General features: G+C 46.6%; 1 protein-coding gene across 4 annotated transcripts in view; it reads right to left on the reverse strand.

The window, feature by feature from the left end:
• Window positions 1-300: 300 nt before the first annotated feature.
• Window positions 301-12,391, reverse strand: part of SHISA6 (shisa family member 6) — a 245,111-nt gene continuing 233,020 nt past the window's right edge. For 2 of the 4 annotated variants that reach the window (XM_065034508.1, XM_065034510.1), the window contains 2 exons: window positions 10,721-10,846; window positions 301-6,428 (listed from right to left, as the gene is read on the reverse strand). In XM_065034508.1, the coding sequence (XP_064890580.1) occupies window positions 5,878-6,428; window positions 10,721-10,846 (677 nt within the window). In that variant the 3' untranslated portion in view covers window positions 301-5,877. Of the gene's footprint in view, window positions 6,429-10,693; window positions 10,847-12,391 lie in introns of all 4 variants that reach the window. The other 2 variants (XM_065034507.1, XM_065034509.1) reach the window with 1 other exon arrangement.

Genomic DNA, 12,391 nt, shown 5'->3' on the forward strand with positions numbered 1-12,391 from the left:
AATTAAGGAAGGGCAATTTCAAAATAAAATCTTATAGGTTTGCATGAGAAAATTTTACATCAACTACTAATGTCTCTCTTCCCCCTATTATCTGTCATGATGATGAAATGCAGTAAATAAATATGTAAAAGTAATGACTCTTCCAGACCTTGTAGCATTCATATTAATAGGTGATATTTAACGGCACACAGAGATATAGATATCTACCTTTCAAACTGGTCACAAAGACTGGGAAGGTGGCCAAGAAACTGGTATTTTCTTTTTATTTTTTTCCCCCAACAGATATCAAAAAAGAAACAATTTGTATGTTGAAATTGCCTTTATTTTTTAATCCATAAATATTTGTTACTGACAAAAGTGGAAAAATCCTTAGACTCTAAATTTTGCTAAACTGATAATATTTTTGTTTACAGTACATACGGAATGTGCTTTTACAGGTAAGTATAACAACAAGAATAATACAGAGAAAAACAGTCAAATACTGCTCATCTTGAAGCTTGTTTAATGGTTAACCAAGAGTCTGTGCAAATTACAGATACAAATGTACTTCCTCTTCAGTACTACTGTATAATAAACATGGAATCCATAAACCGGGCTAAAGCACAAAAATATCCACTTAACCCCTCTTAGGAAATATTGTCCCCCAAACTAAAAATATTACAGTAAGAAGTGTCTTTCTCAGAGCCAAGAAATTCTTGCTACAAAAATGTCTAAGGGGTTTGCAGACGGGAGGTCGGGAGCCGCGAAGGATCGTGGGTGGCACGGCGCGCGTGTCCCGGCAGCCGAGGTGGTGGCACGGGGACCTCCCGGATGTCGCGTGGCCACGGTGCAGACACGGGACGCCGCTCGACTTGCTGCCGAGAGCAAGGATGTCTTGCAGATCTACGCTAACGTGCTCCAACGGGATGGTCCATCTCTCCCCTTGCCCCCGCGCTGCCAGCGGGTGAAGTGCAGGTTGGTTGTCCCAGAAGGTTTCGGGGCTTGGTGGGGGAACCTCCTTGACAGCCATGAACCAGCTGAGAGAGGCTGGGAACGATACCTTCTACCGTCCGCTTACCCACATACAACACAGAGGTGGCTGTTCTTGAAGAAGCAGCCCCAACACAGGCTTATTGCTAACAACACTTTTTAGGAAAATATTTAAGCCCCTTTCTCACGTATTTTCCCTACTAACTTTTCACTCATCTGAAATATATTTGAACAAGAAATCCGTATTTGTTTAATATATTTCAACAGAGTTCCTCCTTCCAGACTAAACACTAAACCTGAACAAAAAAAGCTAAGACAAGCTATTTCTCCACCACATGAACTGAAGATGGCAAACGGATCACAAATCAGAACACTTGCTTCGAATACAATTAAAATTACCCTGTTTCATAATGATTTTGTTTGTTGTGGTGGAAGAAGATGAAGACATCTTCCCAGCTACCAGGAACTACCTGTCTCTTCCAAAAACTTCATGCCAGGCTTTTGTAGATTCCTGGTGGGAATGCTTCTGATAGACGTAAGAACAGAAATGTGCACATGGGAAGCCCAGGTTCATGGGAGCAGCTTTGCAGCCAGGAGACAGGAATTAAACCCAGGCCAGGAAAGGAGGGCTCACTCCCAGGTAACTGTCCCTGGTTCCTCCCACCCACACACCCACCCACCCCCTTCCCCAAGTAACAGATCATCATTTATAAAAGGAACATTAAACATTGAAAAATATTTCATTTTTCCTTAAAACATGATTCACTGGCATTAGAAGACTTTTATGACAAAATTTCTGTTCCATATGGTGATCAGTGTTGTTCATTAAAAATATTTTTCCGTATTTCAAAGAGTGATTCATTATAGTTTGGAAGTGTAGGTTGGTACAGGGTCAGTCGTAACTTAATGATTGCGTTTTACAGGATGTATGTATATATATGTGTTTGTGTGTATATACATATACATACATGTATCTGTATTCATGAGAGAGATGTATAAAATCCAGTGCAGCTCAGTATTATGTGTTGCTGCTTGGGAAATCCAATAATCATCGGCTTCTAGGAAATAATATAAACTTTTCTACATCACCCTTGCCCAGTCCCTGCACATGCACTCTGGGAACTGGCCGCTCCACAGATGGGTGTTTCCACCTGTGGGTTGGAGAAAAAGACAGATCAATTCTTTAGCGTATAATAGATAATTCAAGGCAGATTATATGTTACTGTACAGAGGAATGTGAGTGCTTCCTGCTTCTCTCCTGAGTGCAGAATGTCACAGTGACTCACACATGAGGAGAAGAAAGCAGAAAGATCAAAGCGCAGGTAACAGCATCTCTTAGAGCTGCTGCCTGTGATGGCTCCTGCCCGGAAGGAGAGCGATGGGCAATCAGGGGAACTGCGTTCCCCCGCCCCAGAACTCTCGTTCTGGACAGACATCCTGGTTTGCAACACATCAGACATGATGTTGCAGGACAATGGTGACAAACAATATTAATAAAAATGCTTTGCTGTTCTATAGTGTCTGTTGTGAGAGGGTCTCAAAGCACTTAGTAGACATCACGGTACGAACCCTCAGAATGCCTCTGCTGGATAGGAAAGTGTTACCGTTACCATCACATGTTGACCACGGGGAACAAAACTGCTGGGGACCAGGCTGTGGATCATGACACCGGTCCCAGACCAAGTGACCTTTCAGTGACAAACTCTCCAAACGGGGAATAAGAAATGACATAAGGACACCTGTGCATGCTGAAATGCCACTGCTCTAGCTGCCATGCCATTCCAGCACGCAAAGCAAACCATAGGAACACATGGTGCCTAGGAACAAATGGTTGTTGTCCAGGGCATGGTGTCTTCCCAGAGAGTTTTGCTGAAAATTTGCTGTGGTGGGGGCAGAGTCCCTGAAGAGATTTGACCTAGAAAGGCTTTTTGATGGTTCTTGTGGGACACATCTGCTTGAAACAGTTGAGTGGGTGGAAAAGCTGAGGAAATGGGGCTAAGATTTCTTTGGAGGATTACTGCCCAGCTAGAACAAGTTAGCAGAGGACCTGTGATATCTGTCGGTCAGAATAAGAAAAGGCTCTGAGATCAAATGGCCTGGAGCAGAGCACAGCATTTGTTACTTGAGTGAAAAATTTCCATATTTGCATCTGATCCAGCAGCTTCTTATTTCACAAACAGAACATTCAGATGAAGACTAGAGTTTGAGACGCACAGCTATCGAAATGGAAAGAGAGGAGTGTTCACCTTCCCTTGGCCTCGCATGGTCACTTCTGTTCCTCTGGCTCTGCCACCTCAACTCCTGGAGACTTTAGGGTGGACTCTCCTCTCCCACAGTGTTCACATCTCCCTGCTTGCAGAGGGGAAGATCTTGGCTTTTCTTGGACCAAGAGAGAATGGAAGAGCCCCAGAACCTCAGCAGGGACTGCCTCCCCTCAGCCATGTGCGTTTCTCTTATCTTCTCTTCTCTTCACAAGAGTCACAAACTTCGGTCTGTGGGAAGGTCACGAGAGGTGCTATTTTCACAGGGATTGTCCTCTGTGAAGACATATCCAGTGACTGAGCTGAGGAGCTTAGAGGTAGTCAGGGGAGAGAAGTGTCCATCAAGGGAAGGAGCCAGGAGATGAGGTGTGAGCCTTTTCTCTCTCATGTCTCCCATGCCACAAACCACCACCTTGATCCACAGACAATTCTGGTTGTTGTCCAAAATGATTTTGCCCAGTGCTGCACGGTAATGACCATCTGAACCATGGAGACTCTTATTTATTCCTTCCCAGCTCAGTTTCCATCAAACAAAGCCCTAGTACTTCTTAGAGATGGAGTCCTTTCTGGACCCAGTCTCCATCAGGTGGAGCAGAAGGAAGCTCATGAACCAGGACAAGCAGCCCCAGGACAGGCCGGGAAAGGGAAAGGCCACATGGCCACCCCACTGAGGCCTGCCTCTGAATCCCACCAGAGGAAGACAACCTGCTTCCCCTGCCGACCCCGCACCAGAAAAACCTAGCGACACGTCATAAACCTCCGCACAAGACTCAAGCTCACATGAGCCTACAGTTATTGTATGCAACAGGACCGACGTGTTGAGCTGGGAACATCGTTAAGGCCAGGAGGTGGGAGGTATTTGAGGGGAGGGAGAAGGGCAGAGCTAACTCAAATGAAGTATTGAAAAGACTCATTGTGGGAATGTAGGACACGAAGAGAGAAATATTGTATGGGAATGCGTTTACAGCCCCAGGTCAGTCCCCATTTCACCCAGAGGAGGGAGCGCGCTTGCCGTTGGGATTGGCAGCATGGGGATGTGCATACGGTGGGGCTTCATGTGCACACCATGGACGCTGAGTACTGGAGAGTGTCCAGCACCAACAGTGACAGCACTGGGTCTGGCTGGCCTTCAAAACCCCTGAGACCCCTTCCCGGCTGCAGAAGTATGTTCTAGTGTGAGTTAATTCTACAGAATTTGATAGGAACACAAAAACAACGAAGAAAAAACAAAACAAAATCAAACTCAACAAAAAACAAAGCAAAGCCCACTCTGGTTAGAAAACCAAAGAAAAAGCCCTCACAAATTCTGGACCCACGAGTCTACATTTTAAAGATTTTACAAATATACAGTGTCTAATTAGTATTATATCAGATATACAACATGCCCATTTATTGTAATTATGATGGATATATAATTTATGTGCATGAAATGTAACTGTCTTCATGGTTAGAACTTGGTACTCAGCAGAACTGGAATTTGCAAGGTTTTCTTGGGGGGGCTATTACATGGAGAGAAAATAACGGAAAATTACCAACCTGCTTTTCAGTCGACAAGACACCCTCAGCTTTCCGCTTCTGCTAAGGGCTAGGAAAAGATTTGCTACATATGGAGTTCTAGGTTGTAGCTGAGAGGAGGGAATATGTTCAGAAACAGGGGAACTGGGCCAGTGGAAAATGCTGTCAGCAAAATAAACTCCTGGGGAGAAATCCAGGCTGGGATAACCATGTGTATCCTTGCCTTGCAGAGGTCTCAGTGGAGTCAGGACTTTCCCCAGCACAGGTCAGCAGAATTCTGGTGCTTTAGGTTCAGCAGTGGCAAGAAGCTGGAGGACGAGAAACCCTATTCCTCCTTCCTATTTACATGTTGGAGACAACAAGATACTAGAATGAGTGGAGAAAAGGATCTAACAAGCATTTCAGCGTATTTGTGCTTATTGAACACATCAACCCCACTACGTCCTACACTGAGAGAGCAGGCGATTTGTAGGCACTAGTATATTTTTATCTTATGAGTATATTTAATATAAACTAAATCTTCATTTCTCAGCCAGGCTATTCTTGGCCCTAGATCTGCCAGTCCCCTAAGAAAGTCTGCCCTTGAATTTGCTCCAAGGGTGAGGAAGAACAGATGTATGGGTGCTGGCTGATGCCAAGCGGTCTGGAGGTGATTCCCAGCAGCCAGAAGCTACTTGCTACGGGAAGGCCAAACATGAGGGCTGGCATGAGGACCAAGGACAGGGCCCCTCCTGCCAGGATGGGGGGCTGCATCTCCTCCTCCCTGTCTTGGGCGGCATGAGACTGCTTCTACTTGTAGCAACTGAAAAGTCCTAAGTTCATAAAAACAATGAGCTAATGCAGGTGAGCCCTTGGAAGGAGCCATCTATTACTGTGGCTTTCTTTGACAGAAACTGATGCACGTCAGGAAATCTCCTCTATTATCCCTCACTATCATCTGTTTGCTTGCTTGGGTTCTTCTTATGTCACCGATGAAGGGTGGCTTTAAAAACAATGAGGTGGATGGGACTGTTAGAGAAGTCTTTTCAGACACTGAGTTATTAGAGGTTATCTTGGCCTATAAGGCCACTGCAGTATGGGGTGCTGTGGCCACCCCGGTCCCTAATGAGTATCTACAATGCACAAGGTCATATCAAACAGTCACCTCTGTTTTGCTCGCTGTGCGGTAGTGATGGTGGTGTCCTGGAATATAATGCAGTTGTTCTACCGTGTTGTGCCGTCGGGAGGCAAACGCTTGGCGCTTGGCGGAGGTTGGGTTCATACCTAAGGTATTGTACAAGTTATTTGAGGCACTAGGATGGGAGTGCATTTTTGTCATCCTGTAGCGATCCAAGACGGGTGTTGATACAAAGACGTCTGTGTGTGACAATGCCCGTGACATAGACTGGTCGGGGTACCCCGACCGCTCCGGAGAGAGCAGGGGGTCTTGGGAGTGGAGGCGCTCGGCAGACAGAAGCTGCTCATCTGAGAGGATCCGTTCATAGGACATGCTAAACTCCTCGGGCATGATCCTCTCAGGAGACAGCACCCTGTCCTGGGACATGGCCCTGATGGGACGGCGGGGCCTGTCCCTGTGGTTGGTTTGTTGAGACATTTTGATGACGTTGATAGGGAGTGTGCCCCGGGCTGCCAGGTCGGGCAGGTGTCTCCTCCTCATGTAGTATTCATCAGCCTCTTTGTCAGCTGTGGGAAAGGAAAGGAAACAGTCAGAAATGTCAGAGCGTTGTCCCAGGGGGTGAAAAGGGGCTGTGTAGAGCACACAGCCTTGAAGTGGCCTCCTGGTGAGACCAGCAGCTGGACCTGGGCATGGACACACACATCAGGGTGCTGTCTGCTGAGAGACACCAGCCCTGTGTGGGTTGTGTCGCCATGGGCTTATGGCAGAGCTATAAATTGCACGCAGACGGTATGAGTCCCTGTGCAATGCATCGCACCTCACACCATGACACAACAGATCTCATATACTGTTGAGTCCAGACTGTGGTTTCACATGATTTACACAAACGACGGGTTATGGAGAAATTATGTAATATCACCTTCACAATACACATACAAAGAAAGCACAGGGATAAAAAGAGCAAAAACTCTGCTGCAAGACAGCCTGGGCAATCATGAGGGGGGTCCCGCTTCCAGTCCATAGAGTCTCCGTAGGTGTTCAACAATAGCTAAACATGATGTGGAAATTTCCTATTTCCTCTGACATAGCCATAAATCTCAGTTTTTTTGTACCACGTTGGCTGAAAAATGAAGACAATTGGCTGGCTGTCCCAGGAGGCAGAGTGCTTTTGGAGAAACCTTATGGTACGTGATTGGTGCTGACAACATCCCAGAACTTTGCTCATAAGACAGCGGTTGCACATTGGTGCCTTCAGGTTCCAGCCAAACATGAGTGCTGCAAGCATCCTGTGCTGGATGGTCCCACTCACTAATTCCCTCGTCTTCTCTCCCACACATCCAGCACTCTCTTCAGTGCCCCCTGGGCCCCATTTCTCATAGTCCTGTGAAGAGTGCACATAACCCAGAGGATGTGTAAGAAGGATGGTCGGTCCCCTTGTCTCAGCATCCAAAAGTACAAGTTGAGAATGCGTATGCTGAAATTCACAGCCTGTTGGCTCCCCCGCTGCTGCCAACCCCTTCTTCACAGCCTACACACCACTGAGGTGTGAGGATCACCCCAATCTCTCCTGTACTGACACGCTTGTTGCTGATGGGATTTGCTCTCCAGAGTGTATATTGTAGGAATGAGTCTTTTTTTGAAATCACAAACTTATTGGAAGAGCATCTCATCGCCAGTGTCAGACTGCAGCTCCTCTGGCCTCAAACTTGTGCCTATAAAATCACCTGCTAGGAAGCCTATGAAGGACAGAGGAAATTCCATATGGCCACAGAAATGTTTATTCTATAATCATAGACAGACTTGCCCACACGTAGTATGCACAGACTTGATAATGATGCTTGATGCTGACACTTGGTCTCTGCTCTAAGTTCCACTGGATTCGCCCAAGTGACTCAAAATACATGTAATTAAAGCAGAGAACATCCCAAATGGAGAAGTGATTGGATGCTCACATTTGGTTGTGCTAATTGCCAGCGGGAGCTAAACCAGCTTATGTGAGATTTACTGCGGTCTGAGTCTGCTCGAGACGTGGCAGAATCAGCTGATTAAAAGTGGTTTGATATTGGTCATTGCTAATTTATAATTAAAAAATGCAGCATGCTCTGCACTTTTAAAAGTTTTGCCAATTAGGAACATTAAAAATAAGCTTCTCTTCCCTCTTCCATCCCTGCAAACAGTGTGGAAGTTTGCACAGCCTTTCGCTGGCAGTGGCTAAACCAGTCAGGGAACTGATTTCAACGGTGTTTCTAAGTCATTCAGCCATCTCCTCCCACGATGCCGAGAGATGCGTAGATATTGGCACATGTATCACATACGTGCCTTCGTGCCAAGGAAGAAGCTCAGCACAGCTCTGTAACCACAATATTTCTGCTCCTGGGGAAAGCAATGAAATGAATACAGCCCCAGGCTGTTGGGATTAGAGACACCAGGAGCTTCACCCACATGTGGGGGTGAGAACTGTGGACATTTGGTTGCTAAAATCAAAATGTCTCCAGGGCCTGAAACCATCCAGACTGATTCATTTCGTCCTCATTGCATGGGCAGGCTCACTGGGACAGAGAGAGTCTGATACTGCTACCCTTTATCTTTGTATTGACGCTCATATGATAACTGACATTTGTAATTTTAGCCAAAATAAAACTAAAATCAAATATGTTTCTCCCTCATGGACATACTTAAAAGTTCAAAAATGTGTCCTAAGTGGATTCCAAAAGGCCAGAAATGATGAGCAGACAGAAAGAAATCACTAATGTATTGATTGACAGATCTTTTTCTTTAAGTCAATCTCTTACTTGTGGGGCTTCACTCATGCTTTAAAAAACTTGGAAGTAGAATTACTTGAAATCACATATTATGGGCATTTTTCATTCATTTTTGTTTGTTTGTTTGGGGTTTTTTCCTTATTTTTAACCACCCTTTCTTTCCTCCTTTGGTAGTTTCTAAAAATCATTTATCAGGGTTTGTGTCACCGAACTTCAGGAGTGTTTGAGTGCTCCATCTGACTTTAGGATAAGCCGATTTGCCCTCAGGCAGCTTTTCTGGTGTTTTCCCCATTTGGAGGCAGAGCACCAAATGAATCCTTCTGCTCCCACATCTCACCTCAACGTGTCTAAGCTGCTATTGCAGAAAGGCAGAGCAGAGTTCACTGACACCGTAATTAGGGAAACGAGGTACATTTTCGCTGTTTTGGGAAGAGACTGTGGAAAAGCCAAGGGTATCTTTATTCCCATGGCTGTATGTTACAATGGTTAAAAAATGTGCACACATGTAGGCATATAAGGCCATCCTAGTAATTTCTTTGCTTTTCTTTCTCTGCAGTCCCAGTGTGTTTCTTCATTGGGCTTCTCTCTCCTGTTTTAACGGGCTTTAGCATTTTCAAACTGCCCAGTCATTTGTGATGATTTTTTAGCCAACACCAAGTGGTTTAATAAGCCTGGAAATATTCACTTCCTTCCTGACTGACCTTTCTCACTTAGCTGGAAGCAGCAATTCCCTGGAGCGCTCGGTAGGACAGAATTAATACCCCTGCTCTTGTTCAGCTGTGTGTCCCACACCCACCCACCAGTGCTTTGGCACAGGGCTTCCCACAGAGGTGGTACCTGCCCATCAGAGATCTCTGCACCTGGCTTCTCAGGCAGCAAACCCAGATGGGTTTCCCGTTGGCTGTGCCTTCAGGCTCTACAGAGGGATTTAGGCTCTGCAGAGGAATCTGGACTGGCTGGATCATTGGGCTGAGGTCATTTGTACAAGGTTCAACAAGACCAAGTGTCAGGTCCCGCACTTGGGTCACAACAACCCCATGAACGCTACAGGCTCAGGGAAGAGCGGCTGGCAAGCTGCCTGGCAGAAAGGGATATGGGGGTGCTGGTCAACAGTGGCTGAACATGAGCCAGTGTGTGCCCAGGTGGCCAAGAGGCCACCAGCATCCTGGCTGGTACCAGCACTGTTGTGGCCAGCAGGCCCAGGGCAGTGATCGTCCCTGTGCTGGGACCTGGGGAGTTATTACAAGTGCAAAAACCTAAGTTATTTCTCTAAATCAAGCAGTGTGATACGTGGCTGCATCCAGAAAATGCTCACAGAAGCATACATACTACAAACCTATTTTCAGTCTGGAGAGAGCATTTGACCACACAAATATCACTTACTTTGTAATCCCACCAAAGCTGAAGAATTTGCCATCAGCAAATGTGTTGGGCTGGAGCATTATGGGAAAGCTGGCAGAGCAAAGCAATACATAAAACAGTGAGGAAGAACAGGTAGTAACTAGTGTGACCAGGGTAGTGAGCAACGTGCTGAAGTATCAGAGAGGCACCATGGACCAGTGATTGGCACGGGTCAGGACCAGATCCAGACACGTGCACCACGAGACATGGCAGATCCCAGCACTGCTCGGGGCAGGCACATGTGCTCCGACTGAAATAGATGCTCGCAACAATTTCAGCAGTTTTCTGTTGGCCTCAGTTTGTCAACTGGGTCCAGCTACCCCCATGGATGCTGAGATATCTGCCCTGGGTGTGCCGAGGTGAGCTCAGCCAGCTTGGCTCATCTCAGCCCAGGCAGAAGGAAAAAGGAGATACAAGGTGGAGTAGTGGGACACAGCACAGCAAGGAGGTGTCAGTAAGCAAATAACCGCATGTGCTCCCACAGTAATGAAGTGACTCTTCCTCTATACTCTTCCTTGATGGGAAGCGACAGCCAAAAGAATCATTACCACAGATGCCAACTTGGGCGGTACAACGACAGAGGGAAGAAGGTTATTGACTTAACGTTGTGCCCGTTGTGTCTTACAAGCAAATGAGATACAAAGGAAATGAAATGATCTGACACCTACTTAGTCTTTTCAGAGAAGAATATTTACTTGAGTTTGTCTTGACAGCAGACTCATAGGATGGTGGGAGGTGAGAGAGGTTCTGGAAGGACCGGGAGAAAGACAGATCATAGGGTTCGGTGGCAGAAGTAAGGATGTTGTTCATTCGTGGCTTGTCTGAAAAACAAACAAACAAACAAACAAAGAGAGAAAGGCATGTCTACAGTGTGCATCAAACTGAGGTGAGATAGGGAAGCCATTCCTACGGTCTCCGGCAGGGAGAAGAGCTGTATCATGTTGAACATGTTGAAGCAAAGCTAGAAGAGTGAAGCTTGCAGGGGTGATGGGACTGAGTTAGCTGAGTCAAAAGGCCAAGGAGGTGGCCAGTTAAGGTATAGTCTGAAAAGTAAATCAAAGGGCTAAGTTTTCTGATACAACTGAGGAGTGGCAGACGCCCAGGCCTTGGGTTCACACATCCCTTTTGTGCACGCCTCTAAAGTGTGCTCATGGAGAGCAAAGCAACATGTGCTCAGTGTGCACTCGTGTGCCTCAAGACTCCTCTTACCTCCTTTGAACTGTGGACTCGTTGAGTTCAAAGCACAGACTCTGCACAAAAGTAACAGAGCAGTAGGAGAATTTCACCTTGTCAAATGTGTTGTCTTTGTGCAGTGTCCAAACATTTGCTAACAACTTCTCCCATCTCAAAATTCATAACAAAATCCACCCAAGTAGAATGCAGATATCCTAGCAGACATTTTTCTAGACCTGAATCACAAAGTCAACTCTTTAGCAAGAGTCAGGCCATTTCGTCCCCTGTTGCCTTTCTCCTGCGTGGAGTCCTGTTTGCATTAGACAGCAGAACATCTTCCCCCTCTCCATGTGCTCACATTTCACTGTGTCCTTGGTGCTCCCTGTTGCCTAGAAATGGACCCAGCAGTTCCCAAACGTGTCTGCACATGGGGACGTAGAGCTGCTTCCACAACTTTTCTCCCACTGTGACTTACCCTAGATATTTTAAACCTTCTGTCATCTACCCCTCACATTGTACAACTTCTTCTCAAAGACAGGCAGGGACATTCTTGTCTTCTGACATAAACCTGCTCAAGATTTCCCAAAACCAGCAGTCCTGTGCAGCTCTAGGCACAGTAACCTGCCCAGTGCTCAATTCAGAGGCACCTGAGCCATCTGGGGTGTGACAGGGTATCTGAGACACAAAGAGCTGGAACAAGTGAGGTGGGTCCTGCCAGAGACTTGATTCCACTCATTTTTGGACACTTGAATTACAACCACCATGTCAAGAAAGCCCACAAGTGCTCCTTCCTGCCCCTGTTGTCACTGATTCCACGCACTCTGCTGCTCCATGAGCTTCCCCACCATGAAGCCTCCTGCAGAACAAGCCACAGCAGTGTCCTCTTCCCCTGCTATGACCATGAGTGGAACAGCTGCCCCTCTCCTTGAGCACCTTCTGGCACCAGCACTGGGTCCCCCATGCTGTGTGGTCCCCATCGCTGCCAGCACAGCCGGCTGAGGGCTGACACTGCCCAGCCAGGAGCAGGGACCGGCTCGGTTCAACCAGCACCTCCCCTGGGCTCAGGGACTGAGTCAGTCACCCCACAGCGCAGGAACAGCCCCGCACTCCCACACAGTGGCATTTTTTTTCCCCAGTTCTGAGAAATTATGAGACACTTTCTTACAGATTTTAACAATGGCAAAAATTTCCTC

The sequence above is a fragment of the Columba livia genome, chromosome 18 (genome assembly GCF_036013475.1).
Source record: "Columba livia isolate bColLiv1 breed racing homer chromosome 18, bColLiv1.pat.W.v2, whole genome shotgun sequence".
NCBI lineage: Eukaryota > Metazoa > Chordata > Aves > Columbiformes > Columbidae > Columba > Columba livia.